This window comes from Budorcas taxicolor, chromosome 13 (genome assembly GCF_023091745.1).
Source record: "Budorcas taxicolor isolate Tak-1 chromosome 13, Takin1.1, whole genome shotgun sequence".
Taxonomy (NCBI): Eukaryota; Metazoa; Chordata; class Mammalia; order Artiodactyla; family Bovidae; genus Budorcas; species Budorcas taxicolor.
The window spans coordinates 54,121,674-54,144,110 of NC_068922.1; the positions used below are offsets into that span (position 1 = coordinate 54,121,674).

The 22,437-nt window shown below is 59.0% G+C and overlaps 2 protein-coding genes across 2 annotated transcripts; one reads left to right on the forward strand and one right to left on the reverse strand.

Moving 5' to 3' along the window:
• The first annotated feature begins 848 nt into the window (after positions 1 to 848).
• Positions 849 to 12,174, forward strand: NKAIN4 (sodium/potassium transporting ATPase interacting 4). Its single transcript, XM_052650439.1, is given in 8 exon segments — positions 849 to 951; positions 2,892 to 2,986; positions 3,635 to 3,771; positions 5,875 to 5,978; positions 5,981 to 6,036; positions 10,319 to 10,385; positions 11,442 to 11,518; positions 12,151 to 12,174. Coding segments are annotated over 8 exon segments (663 nt in total).
• A 2,350-nt stretch (positions 12,175 to 14,524) lies between these two features.
• On the reverse strand, positions 14,525 to 17,823 carry BIRC7 (baculoviral IAP repeat containing 7). Its single transcript, XM_052651250.1, has 6 exons — positions 17,469 to 17,823; positions 16,626 to 16,725; positions 16,311 to 16,392; positions 16,159 to 16,204; positions 14,883 to 14,954; positions 14,525 to 14,718 (listed from the first exon to the last, which is right to left on the reverse strand). Exons 1-6 carry the CDS (start codon positions 17,821 to 17,823, stop codon positions 14,525 to 14,527), a joined length of 849 nt encoding a protein of 282 aa, XP_052507210.1.
• Between the last annotated feature and the right edge of the window lie 4,614 nt (positions 17,824 to 22,437).

Below are 22,437 nucleotides of genomic sequence, written 5' to 3' on the forward strand. Positions count from 1 at the left end.
TGTGCTCTCTCGAGCTGGAGGGCTGCGGAGAAGGAAGGGATTTGCTTCAAAGAGGCTGTGGATAGGAAGTCCTCCCCACCTTGCAGAGATGGGAAGACCCATCACAGTTTGGAGATGGGGATCCAGTCTTTTGCCTGGGGGCATGGCTGGCAGGAGGCCGAGATACACAGGTCTGCCTGGGGGCAGGAAGGGATTCCTGGAGTTTCCTCCAGGGCAGGCTCTGTGCTGGGGCGGTTGGGGAAGAAGTAGGTGGGCAATCTGCGGAGCTTTTTCTGGGCACAGAATGCCAGGAGAGAACTCAGGCCTGCAGAAGGCGTGAGGCCCAGGGACTGTTCCGCCAGCAGCAGGGAGCCACCTCAGGCCTTGGAACAACCATGGCACAGATGGGCACCCCGCAGGCCTCTGGAGATGTGGCTGCAGCTGGGTGGGGTGTGGGGGAAGGCTATCTAGGCTTGAGGGTAACAGGGTATCCCTGGACAGGCCTTCCTGCGGATTCTTTAGCCTCAGCCAGGCAAGTCCTAGTGCCAGGACAGAGCTGCGTCCCCACCTGGCCAGTGGCCACAGCTAAGGGCAGTGGACAGCTGCAGAAGGCCTTTTGTCCTGGCCATGCCCCTGTCCCTGCTCTGCTGGGTGGAGGGGGGCAGCAGAGTAGGAAGAGGTTTGACAAGGCCCACCGCTCAGGTCTCTGTGTTGGGGGAGGAGGAGCAGAGGGGGAAGCCGTGGACTGAGTCCTTGGCTTTCTTTTCTCTCTTTTTCTTTTCTCTTTTTGACAAGCGTGGGAGTTTTCTTGTTACCCAACTTCAGGACAAAGGCCTGAGCATCTCAGAACCTTCTCCCTGGAGAATAGCATGACCTTTGCGGGCTCTGAGCCCGCGGAGCACCCTGGGGCCTTTTTCCAGGCTGTGCCCCAGGCTTTGTGGGAGGCAGGGCCCAGGGAGGGGTTTGGGACAGGTGAGCAGGCTGCTGGGGCACCGTGGAAGGCAGAGCCTTCCAGTACCTTGGCTTGGAAACAAACGACAGCCCCACCAGCCCCGCCTGTGCTGGCCACCTTGCCAGCTGTGGGGTCTCTCTTTGGTGAGCAGACCCTGGGGACCACCCCTCAGACTTAGAGAGCCCTCAGCAGGGCTGCGCAGCCAGTCCAGCCTTGGGCCTGGGTCGGGAGTGGGATGGAAAGGGGATTTGGGGCATCCTCACTTTGCCTCCCTGCTCCATGCATGGTACCTGTGGGAGCTCAAGCAGGGTGGGTGTTCTGCCCATTGGTCAGGGCTTCTGGACACCAAGGGGAGGCCTGTGCTCAGACGGGGGCTCATTCTGTGTCTAGAACAGGTGCTGTTGGCCAGCTCTGCCCTGTGTGTGCTCATGTGTGCTTGTGTGTGTGTACTCACATGTGCACGTGTGTGCTCGTGTGTGCATGTGGGTGTGTGTTTCTTTTTCCTGCCCCAAGGAACCTCCCACCAGTGTAGGCCGTCCTTGCTTGGGCTCCCTCTTCTCCCTGCTCCTTTTTCACCACCTCTGATATTTGCCCCCTCATGGCAGTCCTTCCACCCACCCCTCCCTGCCCTCATCTTTGTTGGAGAGTCCATGTGGCCATCCCCCTTGGAGGCTGCCAGCTTGGGGTTCAAGTCCACCTGGTCACAGCTGCCCAGTCAGGCTGGGTCAGGGAGGCAGGACCTCTGCCCTTAGATGCTCGTCTCTCTTTCCACCAAATCTGTGTAACTGGGGAGCTTCTATATGCGGGCCTCCTCTGGGTACTGGGGGCCATACCTGGGGCAGCTGAGCCCTGATGGTACCAATGAGGCTCATTTAGGGCCCAGCAGTGGCCTAGCTCCAGGCAGCAACTGCAGACAGATGGACAGACAGATCCTCTTGCTGCCCAGGTCAGCTCTGCGCTTTTGCTGAGAGAACTGGGTGGTGAGACATGACCACGGCTTTGAGAGTTGAGAGATGCAGGGCCTCAGGATGCAGCAGTGAAGTGAGGGTGGGGCTGGGTGGCAGGGCCGGACTGCCCCACCTACACGAGGGGCTAGGGCTTTGTCTTAAGGGCATGAGTGTTCTTGCATCAGGGTGCCCCAAAGGCCTGGGGGCTGCTGCGCCCACCTTGCAGGGAACAGGCTTCCCTGGACAGCACCCAGCAGACTGAGGAGAAGGCTTAACATCTGCTCAATCAGACCCAGAAATGTACCCTGAAACTGGCCCAGACCACTGCCAAGGTCTCCACTCTGTGCCATGGTTCATGGCCCTACTGCCTGCTTCCTCCTGCCAGGGAAGAACATTCTGGAGCCTCTCCCTGGAAGTCCTGCCCAGCCACTCTGCTGGGGGACTCCATCCCCCTGGAAATCACCTGATGTGATTCCCTGCTTGTGGCCTGCTTCCACCTCCCTGCTCCCCACCCCAGCTGTCTCCTAGGGCAGAACCCAGCCTCCTACAAGACACACTTGGAATACCCCCTCTCTGAGACCCCTTGGAAATAGCTGTCACCGCTCCGGCCAGTGCCCAGGATGCACCCATAGCAGCTGTGTCCTGGGGGCTGGCTGGGATTCCATGAGGGCTCCAGGACACAGGCTGAGAGCAGCGGAGAAGAGCGGGGGTGTTGGGGGAGGGCCGAGCATCCTGGCTGCAGTAGGGGCTTCTGTGACCAGCAGGCTTGGTGACCACAGAGCCAATCCATGCAGGCCTACCTGACTGGGCTCCATCCATTAGTGCTGGGGCCATGTGTGAGGGAGATCGCCCCTCGCCACCCTGTCTCTCTCACTCCCCTCTGTCCCAGCTCCGCTGCTCTTACCTCAACCCATCCAGGTCCAGTCCATCCCGGCTGTGAGAGGACTGACTTCTCCCTCTAACACCTGAGGCTGCCTGCTGGGAAGGGTTCCTCTCCCTCCTCCACCCTTCAGAGTCAGCCCCCGTGCCAGGGCTCCAGCCGGCAGCCCCCACCACACTCACTCTGGGTGGGGCTGGCGTACTCACCTCCGCAGCCCTCCTGGTGACAGTGAGTGCTGGGTGCACAGGGGACACATGGGGAAACTGAAGGGTGCAGTGGATTCAGTCGTACTTTCTCCTGGTAATGAACTCAGCCTATAGACTAGGTGAGTGAATGAATGAATGAGTGAGGAAATGCTTTCTGAAGTCATTTCCAGAGTTGGAGCTGGTCCGTCTCCCCTGCATATAAAAGGGCAGGTTTCTTAGGCGTCTCTGATTCCCTGGCGTTGGTCCTCCATCGCCGAGCTTGCAAGGCTGGCATCCACAGTGCTGGGGTGTGGGAACACCCTGGAAGGTGAGGGCACCCCCAAGCTGTGAAAGAACCCTGCAGACAGGGAGGGTGCTGATCTGGGGGCCCAAGGAGCACAGTGTCCCACTTGAACTTGACCTTTCTGCCCCACGTTCACTGTTTGGCCTGACAGCCTCCTGAGTTAGAGAAGCCCCTGTGTTCTCATTATGCAGCTGAGGAAACTGAGGCCTGGGACTTGCTCAAGGAAGAACACCCCAGTGGTGATGCTTCTGGGTCCATTTGACTCATCGGGAGATTTTTGTTGAAGAGCTGAGACCACAGTGGGCGCTGGATGATGGTGATCAGGCAGGAGGGGGGTCCGGGGCCGCCAGGGGTTTGCTGCCTCTCATGCAACTGCCCTGCTCCTAGGTCACTACCCTGGAGCTGCAGGTGTTCAACCTCCTGGGCTACCAGTGGGCACCCATCTTGGCCACCTTCACCCGCATTGTCGTGGTTATCCTGGGGTCTTCAGCACCATCCAGTGCCGGCCTTGCTACATTGTGGTGGTGAGTCGGCTCTGCTCCAGCCCTTCTCCTGCAGGCAGGTGGCCTGGGATGACCAGCATGGGGGACTTCAGTGACAGTATTGTCCTAGAAGCCACTAGAAAACGTGGAAAGGCCATGATTTCAGCTGCACAGACCCGCAGGCCCAAACCTTCCAGAAGCCTGGACTTCTGAGTTCTGACATGGAAATTGTGGCTTCAGGAAAGCTTCTGGGAAACTGAGCTGCAGGGCACCAGGGTGGGATTGAAACCCGGAATGTTCCAGCACCACTTTCCCTGCCCTGCCACCTTCCTGTACCCACCTCCCCCCACCCCCACCCCGTTGTGGAAGAAGCTCCAAGGATGTGCAGGAGGTTTTGCTGCAAGCAGAGCAGCATTTTCCTCCAGTGTAGATCAGCATTGTTGGTCTGGGCCAGGATGTGCAGCAAACACTGCTGTAAAGGCCCAGGTGCAGGCTTCCAGGCTTCATGACCACAGTCCTTGTGGCAGGTATTCAGCTCGGCGCCATGGCACAGACCAGCCTGAGCAGTACAGCAGAGAGGGCCAGGGCTGGGTCTCAGTAAAACTGGGTGCCAACTGGCAGCCCTCCCCCTGTAGGCAGCTCTTCGTGGTGATCTTTGGGGTGGTTTTTGGAGGTGCTCTAGAATTCAGACCCACATGCTCTTGCTGATTATTGGTCTATGTGGGATGGGCCACGGGCACCCCTGGGCCAGGACACTGATCTCAGAAACTGTGCTCCATGTTGGCTCCCCCAACCAGCTATTCCCATCTCCTGGGTGCACTCCCTACCCCCAGGGGAGCAGGAGCTCTGTCACCCCATCAGGACAGTGTGGGACCTGCCCCTGGCGGGCCGGAGGAGGCCTCCCTCCAAATGGAGCACCCTGGTCTTCAGACTCGGGGAGCAGAGCCCCCCAGCCTGCAGAGGCTTTGTTCTCCAAGGGCATGGTGCAAAATCAAGCTCCCGCCCCGAAGAGCTGGGCTCACCCCACCCCTGTCCTCCCCTGTCTCAGTAGTAGGTAGTGTGGGCAGCCACCTGGATGGCCTGGAATGTCTTGATTATCTGCATCTACTTGGATGTGGGGACCTCTCAAAGGTGAGTGAAGTTGTAGGAAACTCGTGTGAATGGAGGGGTCTTGGCTGGCCCCAGGGACACTGGGCATGTTTGCTTGTTTATCGCCCATTTCCCCCATAGAGGTAGCGGCAGGGTCTGTTTATGGTTGTGTCCCCTGCACCCTGAGCAGTCCTGGCTCACACCAGCGACTCAGTAAAGGTTTGGAGAAAGACCAGTGATCTGATGGATGGATGAGGGGATGTGGGTATTGGTGGGCAGATGGTCTCCAGCTGGGAGGAGGTGCGCCAGGGAAGGCTTTCTGGAGGAGGGGGCCTGGGAGCCTGGGCAGCACCTGGAAGGAGAGTCTAGGCTGGGGAGCAGGAGGAGAGAGACTAGCCTTTGCAGAGGGATGCAGGTGGGAACACCACCCGGGTAGTCAGACAGACAGGATGCTGTCCTCCTGCCCACCCTCTGGACTGCTCCTTCAAGTGCTTATAAAGCCCCTGATCCCTCTACGGGTTGGGGGACAACTCATCTAAGCTGCGTTCTGCTGGGAGTATCCATGTGAGCGAATCCTGCCTATGCAGCTCATTGGAGCACGTCACATGAAGTGCTGTGTTTCATCCTTGCCCGAAGCTCAGAGGGGAGTCCAAGAGCCAGGAATGGGGCGGGCAGCATGGTAGGCAGTGGGGTAGATGGCCCCTGCTTTGTGGGACCACACCTAGACAGCAGTGGGGGGACAGATGTTAGTTCCAACATACCTGAAATGGCAGCATTAGCCAGAGATGCGAAGGAGGGGCCCAGGGCACAGAAAGAGTGTGTCCTGGGCAGTGAGGTCTTCCTGCAGGAGAGGATATGAGCTGGAGTCCATGGCAAGCACAGTAAGGCCTTCCCTGCAGGGAAAGGCTGGGAGGGCCTTGGTGCCCCTGTCCCCAACAGCACACCCCTTGCTCTGCTCAGGGAGCCCAACTGGACTGCTGTGGGGGGAGCAGGTTGGTAGTGTCCCTGGCACTCACCCGGTCGGTCCCACCTCCTTTTCTCAGGAGGTCAGTGAATTCCTGACCTCAACCTCTCCCAGCAGCGTTCCTGGTGGTATGAGCATGGCCTGGGCTGTGTGCCCGAGGAACCGGCAGCTGGCTTGGGTTCTCTGGACAGACAGCCATCCTGGAGTATGGCCACATGGAGGCTCTGCACAGCGCCCTGCAGACCATGCTGATGGTGAGCATGGGGGAGGGAAGGCGGGGGGAGGGGTGCACTGTGGCCTCTGCCAGGGCAGGAAGCCCCTCCTCACCCCATCCCTGCTGAGAGGCTAAGGAACCACACCACCACCCCCTCCTCTGTGGCCTGGGGTACCTGCTCTGTGACGTGGTCTCAGAACCAACTCTGACCCCAGAGTCGGCGTGAGGATGAGCCAAGGAGACAGAACCTGAAGTTTCTGAGGATGCTGTGGGGCCGGGCAGGCATGCGGGACCCTCCATGAGGGGCATTGAGACAAAGGCTCCTGCAGCCCTCTCCCTGCCCCATAGGCAGCATGGCAGGCGAGGAGCCTGAGAGCGTCCCAGTGGCCTCCTCCAAGTCAGAGACTCTGTTTCCGCATCTGATGGTTGGTCCTGGAGCCAGGGGTAGCAGGGGAGCCCTAGCCTGGCCTGCATGCTGGCTGCTTTCTCCTCCTGCAGTGTTGAGAGCAGAAGTGTAGATTCTCCAATGAAAAATACATAATGCCCAGTTAAAGTTGAATTTTAGATAAACAGCAAGTTTTAGTGTAAGTGTGTTCCATGCTATGTTTGGGATATACTTATACTAAAAACAGTTTTACTGTGTATCTGAAGATCAAAGGTAATTGAGCATGGGGTATTTTGTCTGCAGCCCCAGGGAAGCGATTTGATGGGAAGGGCTGAGAGCAGGCTGGGCCAATGATAGGCAACTTGGGCTGACTCCAGGGCTCGAGGCAGGACAGGTGTGGCCACCAGAGGTCACTAGTCAGACCTGGTGGCTCCTGACTCCCTGGTGCACACAGTGGGTCAACAGCAGAGGGTCTGGGTGGACACTGGGTTTACAACATGGATGCTCTGCAACAGCAGCTGACATTGGAAACTGAATTCCAAGTCTAAGACCTTCCCTGACAAAGAAAACAGGACAGTTTGGGTGCCTCATGAGCATCCGGGGCTTCCTCTCCTCCTGCTCTCACAGGACCTGCAGGGAATCAACCTTTGGCACACCTGGGTGCTGCCCCAAGGACACGGAGTTGCCCCTCCGTCAGGGGCTGGGACCCTCTCTCCCCACCACCATCCCTCACTGAGGCAAAAAGAAAGCCCTGGTGACCCAAAATCTGTGGGAACCCGGGCGCACCCCTTGAAAAGGGAGAGAACCCCTTGACAAGGATACACTTGGATAAAGTTATAGTTTTCAGAGCTTCTGAAGTCACATACATAAACTGTGAACAGGAAGCAGGAGGGAAGCTGGAAGAGAAGGAGGGAAGATTCTCCCAGGCGTTTCTGATTGCACAAGAGAGCAGAGACGGAGCCTCCTCACTTTTATCCTTCATCCCTAGGGATGGGGTTTCCTTCTTAATATTCTTTTTTAAATGATTTTATTTGTTTTGTTTGTGGCTGTGCTGGGCCTCTGGTGCTGTGCACGGGCTCCTCTGTAGCTGCAGTGCGCAAGGTTCTCATTGCTGTGGCTTCTTTGTTGCAGAGCACAGGCTCTAGGGTGCACGGGCTTCGGTAGTTGTGCTTCCCTGGCTCTAGAGCACAGACTCAATAGTTGTGGTGAACAGGTTTACTTGCTCCGTGGCATGTGGGATCTTCCCAGACCAGGAATCAAGCTCATGTCTCCTGCATTGGCAGGCGAATTCTTTACCACTGAGTCACCAGGGAAGCCTCCTTTTTAAAATTTAATTTTATATTGAAGTATAGCCTGGAGAATCCCATGGACAGAGGAGCCTGGTGGGTTACAGTCCATAGTGTCGCAAAGGGTCAGACATGGCTGAAATGAGTTAGCATCACACACATAGCTGATGTACAATGTTGCATTGGTTTACGGTGTACAGCAAAATGGTTCAGTTATACACATGGGTATGTCCTTTCTTTTTCAGATTCTTTTCCTGAGTAGGTTGTTACACAATGTTGAGTAGAGTTCCCTGTGCTGTAGTAGGTCTTTAGTGAAAAATACCTCTAAATGCCACTTAGTGCTCTGCTGTTTGCTTTTGAGGACCCAGGAGACACAGACCCTTGACTGCACAGTCAGCCGGGGCTGGGGGGCGAGGATGGCAGGTCCAAGAGCCCCACGGAGGAGCTGGACAGGATTTTGAAGTGGGACAGGAGGGGCATTGGGAGGGCAGAGGTGTGACAGACAGGGTGGCCTCCCCCAGCGCCCCGCCTGCCCCCCAGGAGGAGCAGGGCTGCATTGATGAGCACCTTGGCCAGCTCTTGGGCGAGGCTGTTGGGAATGGCAGCTAGGTTTGGCTTTCCATGGCAAGCAGATAGACACAGCAGAAGCCTCTGGCCTGCTGTCTGGGAGGATGGGCTTCTGAGCCCTTTGAGCTCCAGCTCCTCCTTCAAGGCACATCGGGCATCGAGGAAAGCTGTTGGGCTATACTGCACGAAGAGATAAGACACAAAGGTTAAGCAACCCGCTGAGGTCTCACCACTGATGATGAAAGGCACCCTCTCCTTCCTGTGGCCTTTGCTCCTGAAACCATACTGCCGGCTGCTTTCATGTCCCCCCCCACCTCCTGCTGTGGTTGCCCCACAAAGAGACCCCACTACCCTCTCTGAAACCTTTCTGCTTGTTCCCCTGATCAGTCAAGGTCCCAGCAAGACAGAGATGATACACTCAGCTGAGATTAATTTCTGGGGGCTGGTGAAGGGGCTGTTCCAAGGGCAGGTGCCATGTCAGGGACCCCATGGGATAGCCTCCTCCCCTGGGACTCGTGGCTGACCTGCCGCAGCCCTGGCCTGAAGGGATGGAGAGGAGTTGTGCAGACGGAGAAGGGGCTGGGGGATACAAGCCATGCTTCTCCCCTCCCCCTCCCTCCAGTTTCCTGCTGGACCCCCCCCAGGGGCCACCCCAAGCTAGAGGGCGGGGGGTGGACTTTGTCCATAGCATGCAGGATGGGGAACATAGAGGGAGCCTCTGTGGGAAGATTGGGGCACCTGATTGAGGTTCTGACCTCACTCTGTGCTGTGTCTTCTGGGTCGAGACCACTGCTTGCTGTGGGGGTGACCAAAGATGACGGTGATGCCCCGGAAATGTAGGGCTGACCTCCAGGGCAGGTAGCAGCCTGGGCCACCTCTCAGATTCCTAGCTTCTGTAGAAGAAGCTTCTCCTGGTATCCTGCGAGCGCATGGGGCTGTGGAGCTTCCACAGGACCCTGTAGCCTCAAGATGCATTTTGTTGCCTGCTGCTCAGGTGGCGCTAGTGGTAAAGAAGAACCTTCCTGCCAATGTGGGAGACATAAGATACGGGGGTTCGATCCCTGAGTTGGGAAGATCCCCTGGAAGAGGGCATGACAACCCACTCCAGTGTTCTTGCCTGGAGAATCCCATGGACAGAGGACCCTGGAGGGCTACAGTCTACGGGGTCGCAAAGAGCTGGACACGACAAGTGGCTTAGCATGCATACACGCCAGGTTGCCCTGTGTGTCACCTGTCAGCCCTGGCTGAGGGTCAGAGCTGGGCCCCCTCATTCTCACTAGAAAGGATGCAGTAAGCGCCAGGCGTGGGGGAACACCTCCCCTCCCTACCCCATGCCTACCATTGCCCAGGCTCGGGTGGCACTGGCCTTGTCCCATCTTAGCTGGAGCCCTGTCTCCTGCGGTGGCCCTGGTGCCCGGGGGTCTGTGGGGGTTGAACACCGGTCTGCCCTCTTTTCCCTGAAGTCTGAGCATCCTTTGAGGAGCCCAGCTGATGAACTTGTGTTCTGCCAAGCCCTCACCACCTGCAGGGCAGCAGCCTGCCCCACCCACTCTGCCCAGAATTGCCTGCTGCACCAAGTCCTCAGTCTGTCTCCCGTGTGCTGTTGTGCAGACTTTGAACTTGGGTGACTTGAAGCTTCTCTACTGTGGCTTCCCAGGGGGAAGAAATCCAGTGGTTGTCTGCTTACAGTGAGAGGCCCCAGGGAGGATTGCCTGGCTGTAACAGGCAGTCAGCCCAGGGGACATCCTGGCTGTGGCCATGTGCCTCCCAGGTCATCTCTCTGCATCTTACTCCTCGTTCAAGCAGGGGGTTGATCACCTTCCTGCCTCACCCATCTACTGACTGCCCTCGCCCCTTTCAGCCCTCACCCACAGGGATGCATGTGCTGGCTCCCCTGGGGAATGAACACCATCTGGAACTCCAGAGTTGAGGAGGCCGGCAGATCACCCTGCTTGTTCTGAGTTACAGACGAGGAGGCCAGTGGGCAGTGGCCACGTGGTTAGGACGCACTGAGGTCCATGTCCCACGAAGATGTGAATGCATCTCCAGGGCTTCAGTCTGAGGGACCTCCCCATGTCTTTCAGCTCTTGGGCTTCATCTGTGCCTGCCACATGGTCAGTGTGATCACCAAGGAGGAGGACAGCTATAAGTGTGTGACCACTAGCCTCCTGCAGAATCCCATTACTAACCTGCCAGCCCTGCTAGGAAGTGAAGGAGGAGAAGAGAGGCTGCAGGCTGGCCACAGAGGCCTGAGAGCTGGCCTCTTAAAGGAATCCCTGAGCCCTGAAGGTTCTGGCCTACGCAGAGATGGGAAGGTCCGGAGATGAGGGCACCAGGGGTCAGCACACCCCAAGCCCTCCTGGTCTGAGGGTTTCTGTGCTGCAGGGCTGGCCCTGCAATCCCTACAGCTGTTGCAGGCAGAAGTCTGAGTCCTGACCAACAGAGGAAAAGCCCTCTTGCTCCCCCTTGCAGTGGGCAGCAGGCCCCACTTCAGGCCCTAGTGCTGGGGGGACACATTTGAGGAGCACAGGCACATCCCCCATCTGAGAATGCTCTCAACTTTCCTCTGATTTGCAACATGAACACTCAGGTGTTCTTGCCGACCTGACCACCCAGGCTCTGACGGGTTCTCACAAGGATGAGAAGGGCTGGGTGCACCCAGGGGGGCCCAGGGCTCCTATGGGCAGAAACTTCTCTGGATCTGAGGCACAATTCAGAGCCTCTGTCCCTAGAGGTCAGAAGGGAGTGGCTGTAAAGTTGGCAGTCTGAGTGTCCTCAGAAACCAGATTTGCTCAGGGACCAGCCTCCAGGTACCCTGCCCCTTGGTGTTGGGTGGCCCAAAACCATCGCTCAGCCTACAGCCAACTGGGAGGAAACAGAAGGAGCTTCCTGTATTGGTTACATTAAAATATTTTAGGTCGGGCGACAGCCCTGGGGTTCAGCTTGGCCCAGCGGGCCCTGGCCGTCCACACGCAGTGCAGTCCCAGCTTTGAGGCACCAGGACTAGGGGAGCAGCAGGGCAAGGGCCAGCCCCCTGCTGAGAGGCCAGTGTCCTGTGAAACCCTTTACCAAGTGGGAACCCCACCCTCCAGTCTGGGCCTCTCCTGCTGCTGTGTCATCACCTGAGTGTTTGCACTTGGAAACTTCTCTGCTCTGCCATCCTGTCCATCATTTGGGTTGTTTTATTTGGGTCTTGGTTTCTTTCAGTTGATTTCATTGGTGGATTTGACCCATTTCCTCCCTACCATGTCAATGAAAAGCCTTCCAACCTCTAGTGCGAGCAGGCATCCTGTAAGGACAGCTGCGGAGACTGCCCACTGGCCTGGCCACCCCAGAGCTCACAGCCACCAGGCTCCTCTCCTGGGGGAGACCTCACCAGCCAGCTGTCTGTCTGTCCATTCATCATCTGTCTGTTTGTCCATCCCCCACTTTCCTGAGATCTGCTCCAGGCTGACTCTGGGCAGAGTGTAGGGTACAGAGGCTGAGGGGACACTGAGAGGCCTCCGCCCAGGAGAATGACCTGCTGACTTTCCTGGGTTTCTCTGTGGCAGGAAATTTATGCATTTGGCAGCGTGGGGTCTGAGTTGCAGCACGAGGGGTCTTCATTTCCTCATGCAGGATCATCCGTGCACGGGCTCAGCAGTTGTGGTGCACAGCTTAATTGCTCCACGGCACGTGGCATATTAGTTCTCCCACCAGGGATTGAACCCGTGTCCCCTGTGTTGCAAGGTGGATTCTTAACCTCTGGACCACCGGGGAAGTCTCCTGTGGCAGGAAATATGTAGTGTTGGCTCCTTTCAGAGGATCAGACTTCTTCCCTCTTGTAAAGCAATGTCCACAGCCCTGCAGCCCCCAGGCCTCTAGTGGGGGTGCCTGTACTGTTGGCCTCCCTCCTCTGAAATGCCCTTTGCCACAGGCCTTGTCCCACATGGAATCCTGAAAGTAGGGTCAGAAGAGGTGGTTGATAGTCCTCCTAGTAAAGCTGCACTTCCTCCATCCCCACCAGGCCCATGGAGACAAGCTTCCCCTTCAGGGCCATATGTGCAACCGTCCCCTGGGGACCCTGACCCTCTTGGCAGCCCCCAGCCCTTCTACCCTGTAAGTAAGGCCCCATGTCAGCCAAGGGCCATCAGAGGTAGCAGACGTTCAGCTCCCATCATGGGGTAGAGACCCAGTTCAGGCCCTCAGGCCAGCGCAGGGTGTGTGGGAGTCGATGACCCAGGGCACACAGCCTAGAAGAGCTGGCCGGGATGGACAAGCTTCTGGTGGAGCTGGGGTGGCCAGGAGAACCCAGGGTGAGCCTCTCACCTCACTCCCAGTCCCCTGGCTCAAACCTGAATGAGGTGTCTGCAGCCAAAGTCAGCTCTGCAGGGACAAGGCCCTCCGCTGCCTGCATGGGGAGCCCCGTCCAGTCCAGGGCGGGCCTGGCTAAAGTCCAGTCCCTCCCCCACCCCACCCAAGGCCAGGACACCCTCCCCTTCTTGGGTTTTGTCCACATGGCAGCACTTTTCTTCCTCATCTCTGACCTTGCCCACCCTTCACCTCACCCCCACAGGCCCACATAAATAAAGAGCAGCCATCCCGCCCCTGTGATCTCCAGCCTGTGACCTGTCATGGATGACAGGAGGCTCCCGGCAGCGGACCCTCCCACCCCCACGGCCCTGCAGGTGCCCCAGGGTCTAGTAACTGTACATGACCAGGGCGGCAAGGCCAGTGCCAGGCCGAGGATGGCTGCAACCTCTGAAGAGTTGCTTCCTTTTTCTAAAGAAGAAAAAAAAAAATGGCACAAGAGAAAACCTCATTGCTGGCCTCAGTAGCAGAGTTGCAATCCATCCATGGCACGCCTGGGGTGGCTGTTCAAGAAGCCCCCTCCCTCAGGTGCCCTCCCCAGGGTAGCCAGACCCCCAAAGGCTGCACACACCCATGCTGGGGGGAGGGGCTGGCCAAGGGGACCGCAAGATGGAGCAAGTGTGACCCCAGCACGAGGGTCAGTGTGAGCACACGGTGACCCCACCGAGCTCTGTGGGAGTTAGGGTTAGGGCTACAGGTGCTGCGGCCAGTGGGACCCCCGAGGTGGGGGCTGGGCTTGCCCAGGAGCCCACAGGGCAGGGGCTGCCTGGTGACAAGTGGAAGACACTGTCCAAGCCCCCAGGGTGCAATCGTCCTAGCACGTCACAAGGTGCCCACCAGTGGAGGAGAGAGGAACCTGCCTCCAGATCACCTGCCCTGCCGGACTTGGCGGACAACTGCAATTTCAATTTCAGAAGCAGCCCAGGCCAGTCCATTCTAAAAGTCCTAAAACATTGAAAAGATAGCAAGAGAAACGGGGAGGGGAAAGAGGGGGAGGGGATGGCCTGGAATGGACCTGACTGGCTGTGCTCCCCTGCTGGTGAGGCGAGGTGAGGGGGCAGGGTGGAGGGGAGGGGGCTGGGTGGAGGGGAGGGGGCTGGGTGGAGGGGAAGGCGCTGGCGGTTCTGGAACAGAGGCTGCTGGGCACTGTCCAGGGAAAACCGATGCTTTATTTTGACTTTCTGAAGCATCCATGCTTGGGTTAAACAACCCCCACCTCCCCACGCCAAGCCGCCTGCAGCTCCATCTTCCACACAGGACTGGTCAGTGGTGGACGCCAGCTCAGGGCGCCTCAGCTCACAGCTCCTGGCAGGGAGAAGGGCCGAGTCCACAGCTCCAGGTGCTTCTCCATGCAGCTGGGGTCTCTCAGCCCCCAGGGAGTTCCCTTCCCTGCCACTTCTCCCCCATCGGAAGATTCTTGGAAAGATTCTTGGGGCTCAGTGGCCTTTGGGAACCCTGGAGGGGTTCTGACCCCCATGAACATCGGAGGGTCATAGACCCCTCGCCCACCCACTGTGCATTTCCATCAGGCCTTGGCTCCCAGCTTGAGATCCCCATCGGGGTCTCATGCTCAGGAAGACCCCAGCCCTTCCTCCTGACAAGGGCATCCTGCTTTTCTCCACGTGCCTCCAACGCGGTCCTCCCCTTGGCTTGGCTGCCACCCTGTATGCCCAGCTGGACAGGAGGCTTTATCCCCTTGACCACTAGGAAAACCAAGGCAGAGAGGGGCCCAAGCAGAGTGGTCGTGGCTCCCAGGGTGGTGTGTTGAGAAGGACTCAAAGCAAGTCTCTGAGCATAAGGAGAAGGCATGAGGTTGACCTGCGATATCTGCCGGGGTCAGGGAGGGGCTAAGGAGGGGGGAAAGAGGTGCTGCCTCCTGCTGCCCCCATCCCCGCAGGCGACCCCAAGTCAGGACCACAGGAGCTGCACGCTCACCTGGCCTAGGACAGGAAGGTGCGCACGCAGCTGCAGACGGGGGCCCTGCAGATGGGGCACTGCTGCAGGTTGGGTGCGCACTCGGCACAGGCCAGGTGGCCGCAGGGCACGAAGACGACGCCCACTGTGCGGTCCAGGCACACCCTGCATGTCCGCTCCTCTCGAAGGCGCCGCAGCTGCTCCTCTGCATCCTGCACGCCTCCTGGTTCTCCGCCCGGGGGACCTGTGACACCGTGCCCACACCTTGACCTCTGCCCTCTGTACTGGCTGAGGGGCAAGGCAGGCCAAACAGGGAGTGCCCATCCCCACTGTGGAATGCAGGAGGGCCAGCCCCGCCCAACCCCAGATGGCTCTCACCCTCACCTGACTCCAGGGCACTCTCCACCTGAGCCTCTATTCTGGGTGTGAGCAGCTCAGGCCCTGGCGGGGCAGGAGCTGTGGGCAGTTAGAACAGACGTGAGGTTCCCAGGGGACCTGAGGCCCAGCCCTCAGCCAACAGGCCACAGGCAGTGTCTAGCCCCAGCTCCCCTGCCCGCAGCACACCAGTGTCCCAGAGTCCACTTTCCACCAGAACTCTGCCTGTTCATCCCATTGTGCAGTGGTGATGGATGCTCTGTGCCCGGCACCATGGGGGCAGCGGGGGCATCTGTGCCCAGAGGGAATAAGGAAGGAGAGGTGGGCTGTGCCCAGAGACAGGAACATACCTCTGGCCGCCACCACCTGGCCCCCGTCCTCTTCCTGGAGCAGGTCGGCTACCAGTTGCGACGTGGACATGCCGGTCAGCGCCATCTGGTGGTACTTGCGCTGCAGCAGCCCTTGCACTTGGCCTGGCCTGAAGCCCATGCGAAGCACGGCCTGGACTGCTGGGCACTGGCTCCATGCTGGCCACCCCTGGCCGCCCCCCACATCTGCAAGGCAGAACGAGGGGTGCTGGGCCAAGGGCAGGCAGGGGCTATGGCCTCAGGGTCCCAGCAGAGGCAGCGGCCGGCCACTGTGGCCCATCAGCAGGGCCACATCGTCATTACAAGGGGCCCTGGCGCCATCACGGCCACTGCCTCTGTGTCCAGAGTTGTGTTCCCAGGGCCTTTATCAGAGGTGCCACGCACAGGAAAGACGTAAACCTGATCACAGAAGCTGACTAAGAGCCGGGTACTGCTCCCAGGGTGGCACACAGACTCTTGTTTGATCCCAGGTGAGGTTGGCACCAGGCCCACTTCACAGCTCAGGGCACTGAAGCTCAGGTAGCACAGTATGGACCCAAGCCTGGAGCCCCTCAGACCCTGGGCACCGACAGAGGGCAGAGGGCCGGACTCTGTGTGATGGGGACAGTGACCGGTCAGCTCTCAGGCATGGTTGGCTGATGGCAGCCTTTCCCGCTATGCCCCTCTGCCCTTCCCAGGGCTGGCCATGCCCACGGCAGCCAGTTCAGGGGTAGCAGGGGCCTCTCCAGAGCCCGGGACACATGCGCAGTGCCTGTGTGAAGCCCCCCAGGGAAGCAAGCCCAAGCAGCACACCCGCAGGCCCGGCCAAGCAACCTTCACTCTCCTGCTGTCCTGCAGGCAGCACACCCAGTGGAGCCAGCCGTGGTGCGAGCCAAGGTGCCTAAGGGAGCCAGCATAGGCCGTGCATCCCGGCTCACCTGAGGGGGTGGCAGGACCCACATCTTCTGGTTCCTCCGACCGGTCCTGGAAGGAGTCAGAGAACCCCTGTGCCCCGAGCAGGTGGAGGAACAGGGCTGGGGCAGGCCCCTCACCACCACCACCTGAAGCCCTAAGGGCAGGAAGGACTCACCCAGGAGCCCGGTGGGCAGCAACAGGACTCCTGAACCCTGCAGACAAAGTCCCTTCCTTTTGTCCGGAGCAGGAACTCACACCTGAGGAAAGCGGATTCAGACATGACAGCCTAAAGGCTTGGGCTGTTGGAGGACCCCGCACTGTCCAGGTTGAGCCAGGGGACCCCTGCTTCCCCCCGCGTGGTGGGCTTTCTGGGAAGCTGTTTTGGAGATAGAGTCTTGAACATCAAGGGAGAAATAGAAGTGCTGTCCCCAGAGAGTCCCCCCATCCTGGTTCCCCGAGACACCCTGGGACTGGGGAGGGGAGGTGGTACCTGGGGAACCACCTGGCATGCTCGGTCCAGGGGTCGTCGCCTCGCTCCCAGCTCTGCAGACCCCCGTAGCAGAAGAAGCACCTCACCTTGTCCTGCTGGCCTGGGGTGGAGCCGAGACACTGGTCTTGACCACACTGGGTCCGTTGTATGGCTAGGGGCTTCCCCCCTGGGCTGGGGTCAGGGCTCCCAGGTGGCCTTTCCTTCTAGGGCAGGGCTCTCTGGGGTTATTTGTGAGCCTTGGGGGCTCCCACTGGCCTTTGCCATCACTTTGCCTGGCATTCTCCTTGGAATTCACATGCACTCCATTTCTCAAAGGTGGGATGGGGGGTACCATGCTTGGGGCACTTGCCAGGATTCAGGTGCGTGTTAGGGAAGGGGAGGTGGGGGAAGCCCTGGTGTCCCCACCCTGCACTTCTGCCCCAGGTGCCCCCTCTTAGGATGGATTCCCAGTGATGGAAAGAAGGGGGGCTGTGTGCTTCCAGGCTTGGTTTTAGAAGCTCACAACTCCCTAAACGGGAACGGGGACCTCATCTCTCTACCCCTGTGGCTGTCACCCCTGCCTCACCCCCTACAATCAACAGATCTGGAGCAGAGACCTCAGATCAGGGGCTGCTACAGCCATCCCACACCACCAGCCCTCTGAGAGCTCTCCCTGGACCCTGGGGCCAGTGGATACCCCACACCTCCCGTTCCTCCTCCTGGCACCTCCGACACCAACACTGTCCCCCCAGCACAGGTCTAACTGCTCCATGCTGTTCTGGCGTCTCCCCAGGTCTGAAGCACAAGAGAGACTGTAGGGCAGGGAGCAGGTGTAGAAGGGCCGTGGGGACCCCCGGGACTCACCAGTGTGGAAGAAGCCCGCAGCGGCCAGCAACTCCGGCGGTACCACGGCACTCAGCGGCCAGTCGTAGAAGGAGGCCAGCCGCAGCTCCTCTGAGCCCATCCCGGGGAAGGCAGGCCTCGGGGCCAGAGCAGCACCATCTTCCTCCTCCTCCTCTGCCAGGGGGCGCAGCTGGCCCAGGATCTGCCCATCCATGTGGTCCTGGCCTCCCCAGGACAAGGCGCTGTCAGTGCCCTGGCCCCGGGGGTTGCAGAGAGAGTGGGGTCCATGTTGCCCCCGAGGGGGACGGCCGCCAGCTGCCCAGTGGCTTGGCTCTGGGCCATAGCACCAGCACTTGTTCCTGTCCTCAAGCCCCATAACGAAGACAGCAGCCCCGACGAGTTGTGACAAGTGATGGCCCTGGGCGGTCAGTTCTGGAATGTGCCCAGCCAGCCAGCCCCAGCCTCCTGACCCCTGTGTCTTGCTGGGGGACAGCAGTGACCTTTACTCCAATAGTAGGGCAGTAACAGTCCTGCCCCCTCAGATGCCCTGGGTGGGGGAGCAGCCAGGGGCCGCTGGGGCCCACCACTTTCTGGAAGGGGCCAGTGTGGCAGCCCGTGTCACATGCTCACTGCAGCGGGACTGTGTCATGGGGCCCCTGGCGGGGGCCTCAGCAACAAGGCCACCACAGTGGGGGCAGTGGTTCTCACTATCTTCTGCAGGACAGGGTGGGGTCTCTTGGCACAAAGGGAGGGACTAGAGCAGAAGGAACCCTCCCAAGGCAGCAGAGGGCTGGTTCTGGCTCTAGGACCTTAGTGGGGGAGGGGCAGAGGTGGGTTATGCTCCCTGTTATGCTTGGGTTATGCTCCTGGTTCCTGGGCTGGGAGCCAGGGGGGCCTCTGAAAGCAGAAGGTTCCAGATGACAGTCAGTGCTGCCTGGGGAGGGGAGGGCAGCACCCACTACAGGGACATGGGGCAGCCACGGACCCAGGGGCGCCTAGTGAAGGGCTGGACCTGGGTTCTGGAGTGGATTACCTGGATGTTCTCAGAACCCTGGAGCCCAAATGGGCCCAGACCATCCCTGTGCCTGGTCCAGCTGGGCAGGAGGCCCTCAGCAGGCCATGCAGCGGCTCCTGCCCTTGGGCCTTGAAGGTTCTGTCTCCTCCCTCAGCCTTAGCCTCCAAGAGATCCGGAGGGGAAGCCACACACAGTAGGGTCAGTCTTCCCATTTGAACTGCATCCCCGAGGCACTGTGGCCCAGTCACCAGAGTCCACAAGTAGTCATCAGGGATGACCAAATCACCCTTCTCTGAGCTTGGCATCCTGTCTTCCTCCTCCCTGCTAGGTGTGTGCCCAGCTAGCCCAGGGAGCCCCAGTGCCTGGTCTGGGGGCCCCCGGGTGGCTCCAGGCTCAAGTAAAAGCCATTGGCCACATGGGGGTCCTCCTTCTCTGGATGGGCTGCCCTCAAACCTGGTCAGAGCCCAGGCTCAAGGGCCCCAGTGTCCCCAAACCCACCAGTGAGGGAAGATGGGGAGGACTGTAACCCTGGTGGGCAGAGCAGGGTCCCAAGGACAGAAAGGCTCCAAGGTGGAAGGGACAAAAAGGAAGACCAGATAGGGTGCGGGCCCTGCCCCGCACAGCCCCCTCCCTGGAGCACAAACCTCCTCCTTGCTCCCTAGAGCAGGGCAAAGGGGAACAGGTTCTGTGGGACCCTGATAAGGGCTGGGGAGGAGGGGCTCACCGGCCTCCATGCCGGACTGGCAGGGTGGGCCAGGCACAGTGAGGGTCACAAAGAGGGTGGATGGAGGGGTGTTCTCACCCAGGCCTGCAGCCCTGCCATGTCCCCCGAGCAACCCTCAAACCATCACCACCCCACTGGGCATGGAGCCGCATGAACCCAGCACAGACGAAGGAGCCCAGGCCTGCATCCTATTCCTGGGTGGGGGGGGGGGGTGCTGCAGTCTCACCCTCAAGGGGATCCCATAGGCATCCTGGCTGCACCAGCCGCTCAGCCCCATGTGGCCAGGGTCCCATGGAGTCCTGGGAATCCTCTCCTAGCAGCAGCCTGAGCCAGCTGGCTCCCTGCAGCTGCCCAGTGACTTGGCCCTGGGCTCCGGGTTTACCTGCAGGAAACCCTAATGAAGTATGTGGCTGGGTGCCTGTACCCCTCCCAGGCTCCTGAGCCTGGGCTGCCCATCCTGGTTGGTGGACCATGGGATGAAGGGTGAGCAGGCAACTGGAAAATGTGGGCTGAGTCTCCCAGGACACATGGGCCCCAGCCTCGGGATCCTGGTCCTCGCCCTCTCTACTCCAGTTCCCCAGGCTGTGTGGAAACATTGCCACCTCTAGTCACTCCAGCAAAACTCAGGAGTGCCACATTGGGACAGCCCTCTGCCCTGCCCACCCCAACCCTTTGGTGGATGGGAAGGAGCACCAGAGTTCCCAGGTGCTGCCTCTCCAACCACTCCTATCTCAGCAGGGAAATCACAGCCCCCAGGTTTGCTCTGAACCCTCTGGAGGTGGGGACTGGCCAGTCCGAGAACCCTCTGAGATGGACTAGCAGCAGGGGCAGCGACCCCCAGAGGCATGTCTACAGTCTGTTCCCTCAGATCCTGAAGTTTGGGGGCTGGGAGAGGAGAAACAAGCTCCCATACTTCTGAAAATTCCAAACATGCATTCTCCAGGCGCCACCCACCCCATGGTGGGCTCTCCCCAAGAAGGGGGGGCCAAAGTACCTGAGCTGAGGGAACCCCCCGATACTGTACACACACCAGAAAGCAGGTATTTCTGCAAGCACATCCAAGTGTGGGGCTGCACAGATGAGGGGCTGAGAGGGTCACCAGCAGAGCCGTGGGCATCTCAGAAGAGGACCAGCCTTGGCCTCTTTGCCTGTTTGCATCTATGGTTGAAATTCTCAATACAAGGAGTTATTCAAGTCTTATTTATTCAATTAAATAGAAAGAAATCAGGAGCTAAAAATAACAATCATACCCTTGTTCTGGAAATTTCGAAAATACTGAAAGCATGAAGAAAATAGAAGTCACCATCTGAACCAGCTCTGGCACCACCAGGGCTGGTTTCCAGAACCGACCTTATCTGACAGCTGCTTGGGCCGGAGTTCCCTGGAGCCCCTCATGTTTCTCTGCAACTCTCTGGGAATTTAAAATTATTTCAAAGGAAGCAATAGAAAAAGCTGTCAGCCTCCCCTCCACTGGGAGGGTTCTGCTGTTACTGTTTTGCTGTTTTCTTTCAGACATGCTCTGTGTGTTTGCCCCTTTTCCTGAAGTAATGCTGTATGCTAGCTTTTTTTTTTTTAATGGGCACATACTGAGGTGTTTTTTTTTTTTTTATGGGGGCAGCTTCCCTGGTGGATCAGGTGATAAAGAATCTGCCTGCAATGCAGAAGACCTAGGTTCAATCCCCGGGTTGGGAAAAATCCCTGGAGAAGGGAATGGCTACCTATTCCAGTAGTCTTGCCTGGGGAATCCCATGGACAGAGGAGCCTGGTAGGCTACAGTCCATGGGGTCACAAAGAGTTGGACATGATTGAGCGGCTAACACTTTCACTTTCACTGGGGTGTTTTTGGTTTTAGCTTCTTTTTTTCTTTTTGTAAGTCAGTTTTTAAACATGAACGAGTATTGGCCAATGCCTCAGATGGCTCCCCTGACAGTCTTGGGGGGGGGGGCGGCATTTCACTTCTTTACAGTGAAATCTCCCCAAGCAGGATGATACCAGAAAGGAGAGGCCGGGTAGGTCATCCCAACATGTTTAGAGACAGGAGCTCAGAGATGATCCAATACCCCATACAATTTGCTCCCAGAGTCAGACCACACCCCTACTCTCCTCAAAAGATTCAGAACCAGCTGGGGTTGGAGAGGAATATCCCCAGTTTAGGGGTCCCCCCAGCTTGATGGGGCCTGGCTTGGGAAGGCCAGGCAAGAATGGTGGCAACCAGACCAGCATCATCACAGCACTTGTCTCCCTGAGAGCCACACGCCCACCTGAGAAAACTTACATGGAAAAGTCCATGCAGCTATTCGAACGTGCTCTGGCTTTCCTTCGAGACGGTGGAGACCACGTGGGTGGTGGGTAGACCTACTGGACTTATTCCCTTGGAATGAGGCTTCCGAGACCCGGATCTGAGTCAGCACCAAGCAAGGGAGGGTGCTCATCAAGCTCGGTCAGGTCCAGGCCTCGGGCCTCCTTCCAGGCTCCTGAGTTTCCAGGAGACAGTGCTGGGACGCGGGGCCTGCTGACCCAGCTAGGGGCACCACAGACTCCTCTGGGAAAGGGAAGTGGGGGCCCATCTCTGTACCCCCACCCCACCTCTCTCCTGGCTGAGAAAAGACTCCATGAGTTCCTGACTCGAAGGTCTGGGAACCCGGCTGGCCCAGGCACCACCTGACCTGTGGCCACAGAGCCAGAACTCCAGGTGACCACAGGGTACCAGGCAAGCACGGCAGAGCAGGCATGGGCTGGGGGCCTGGGGCTGGGACCCCTACCTTCCCCACCTACACTCAGCCTCAGAGTCTCTGTAGACAGACCCCACATGGCGGGGCATGCCCCACCTGGGACCCCACTCCTTGTGGAGGACAGGGTGGGGGAAGAGGGGAGAGCGGAGGGAGGGGGAGGGAGAGGGTGGAGGACGGCTTTTTAAACTCACCTTTAGGAAAGGGTGCTATGCACTAACCCACCTAACACCTGAGGCTGGGGTGGATCCCCCCAGAGCAGACCCTGAACCAAGACTGCGGTGGAAAAGCTTTATTTGGGGGTCAATGCAGAAAGCAGCCAGAGGGGGTGGGCAAGGCACAGATGTTGGGCGTGCTTCTGCGGGGTCCTGGCCCGGGCACCCCTGCTCTGGGGCCTTGGAGCTTGTGCAACCTCAGCAGCAGCCCAGCCAGGCGCGGTGACTCCAGGCCTGCGGCGAGAGTCGCGGGCAGAGCCGCAAGCCACCAGCAGGGGGCGCTCGGAGAAAGCGAGCGCCAGGGCCG

Bases quoted from the DNA above. Each gene is read 5' to 3' on its own strand.
- BIRC7 (XM_052651250.1), bottom strand. From the start codon at position 17,823: ATGGGGCTTGAGGACAGGAACAAGTGCTGGTGCTATGGCCCAGAGCCA. The intron at 16,393-16,625 runs GTACCACCTCCC...CGCTTTCCTCAG, and splicing joins CATGCCAGGTGGTTCCCCAG to GTGTGAGTTCCTGCTCCGGA. The intron at 14,955-16,158 runs GTGAGCCGGGAT...AACTGCCCACAG, and splicing joins GGGTCCTGCCACCCCCTCAG to CTCCTGCCCCGCCAGGGCCT.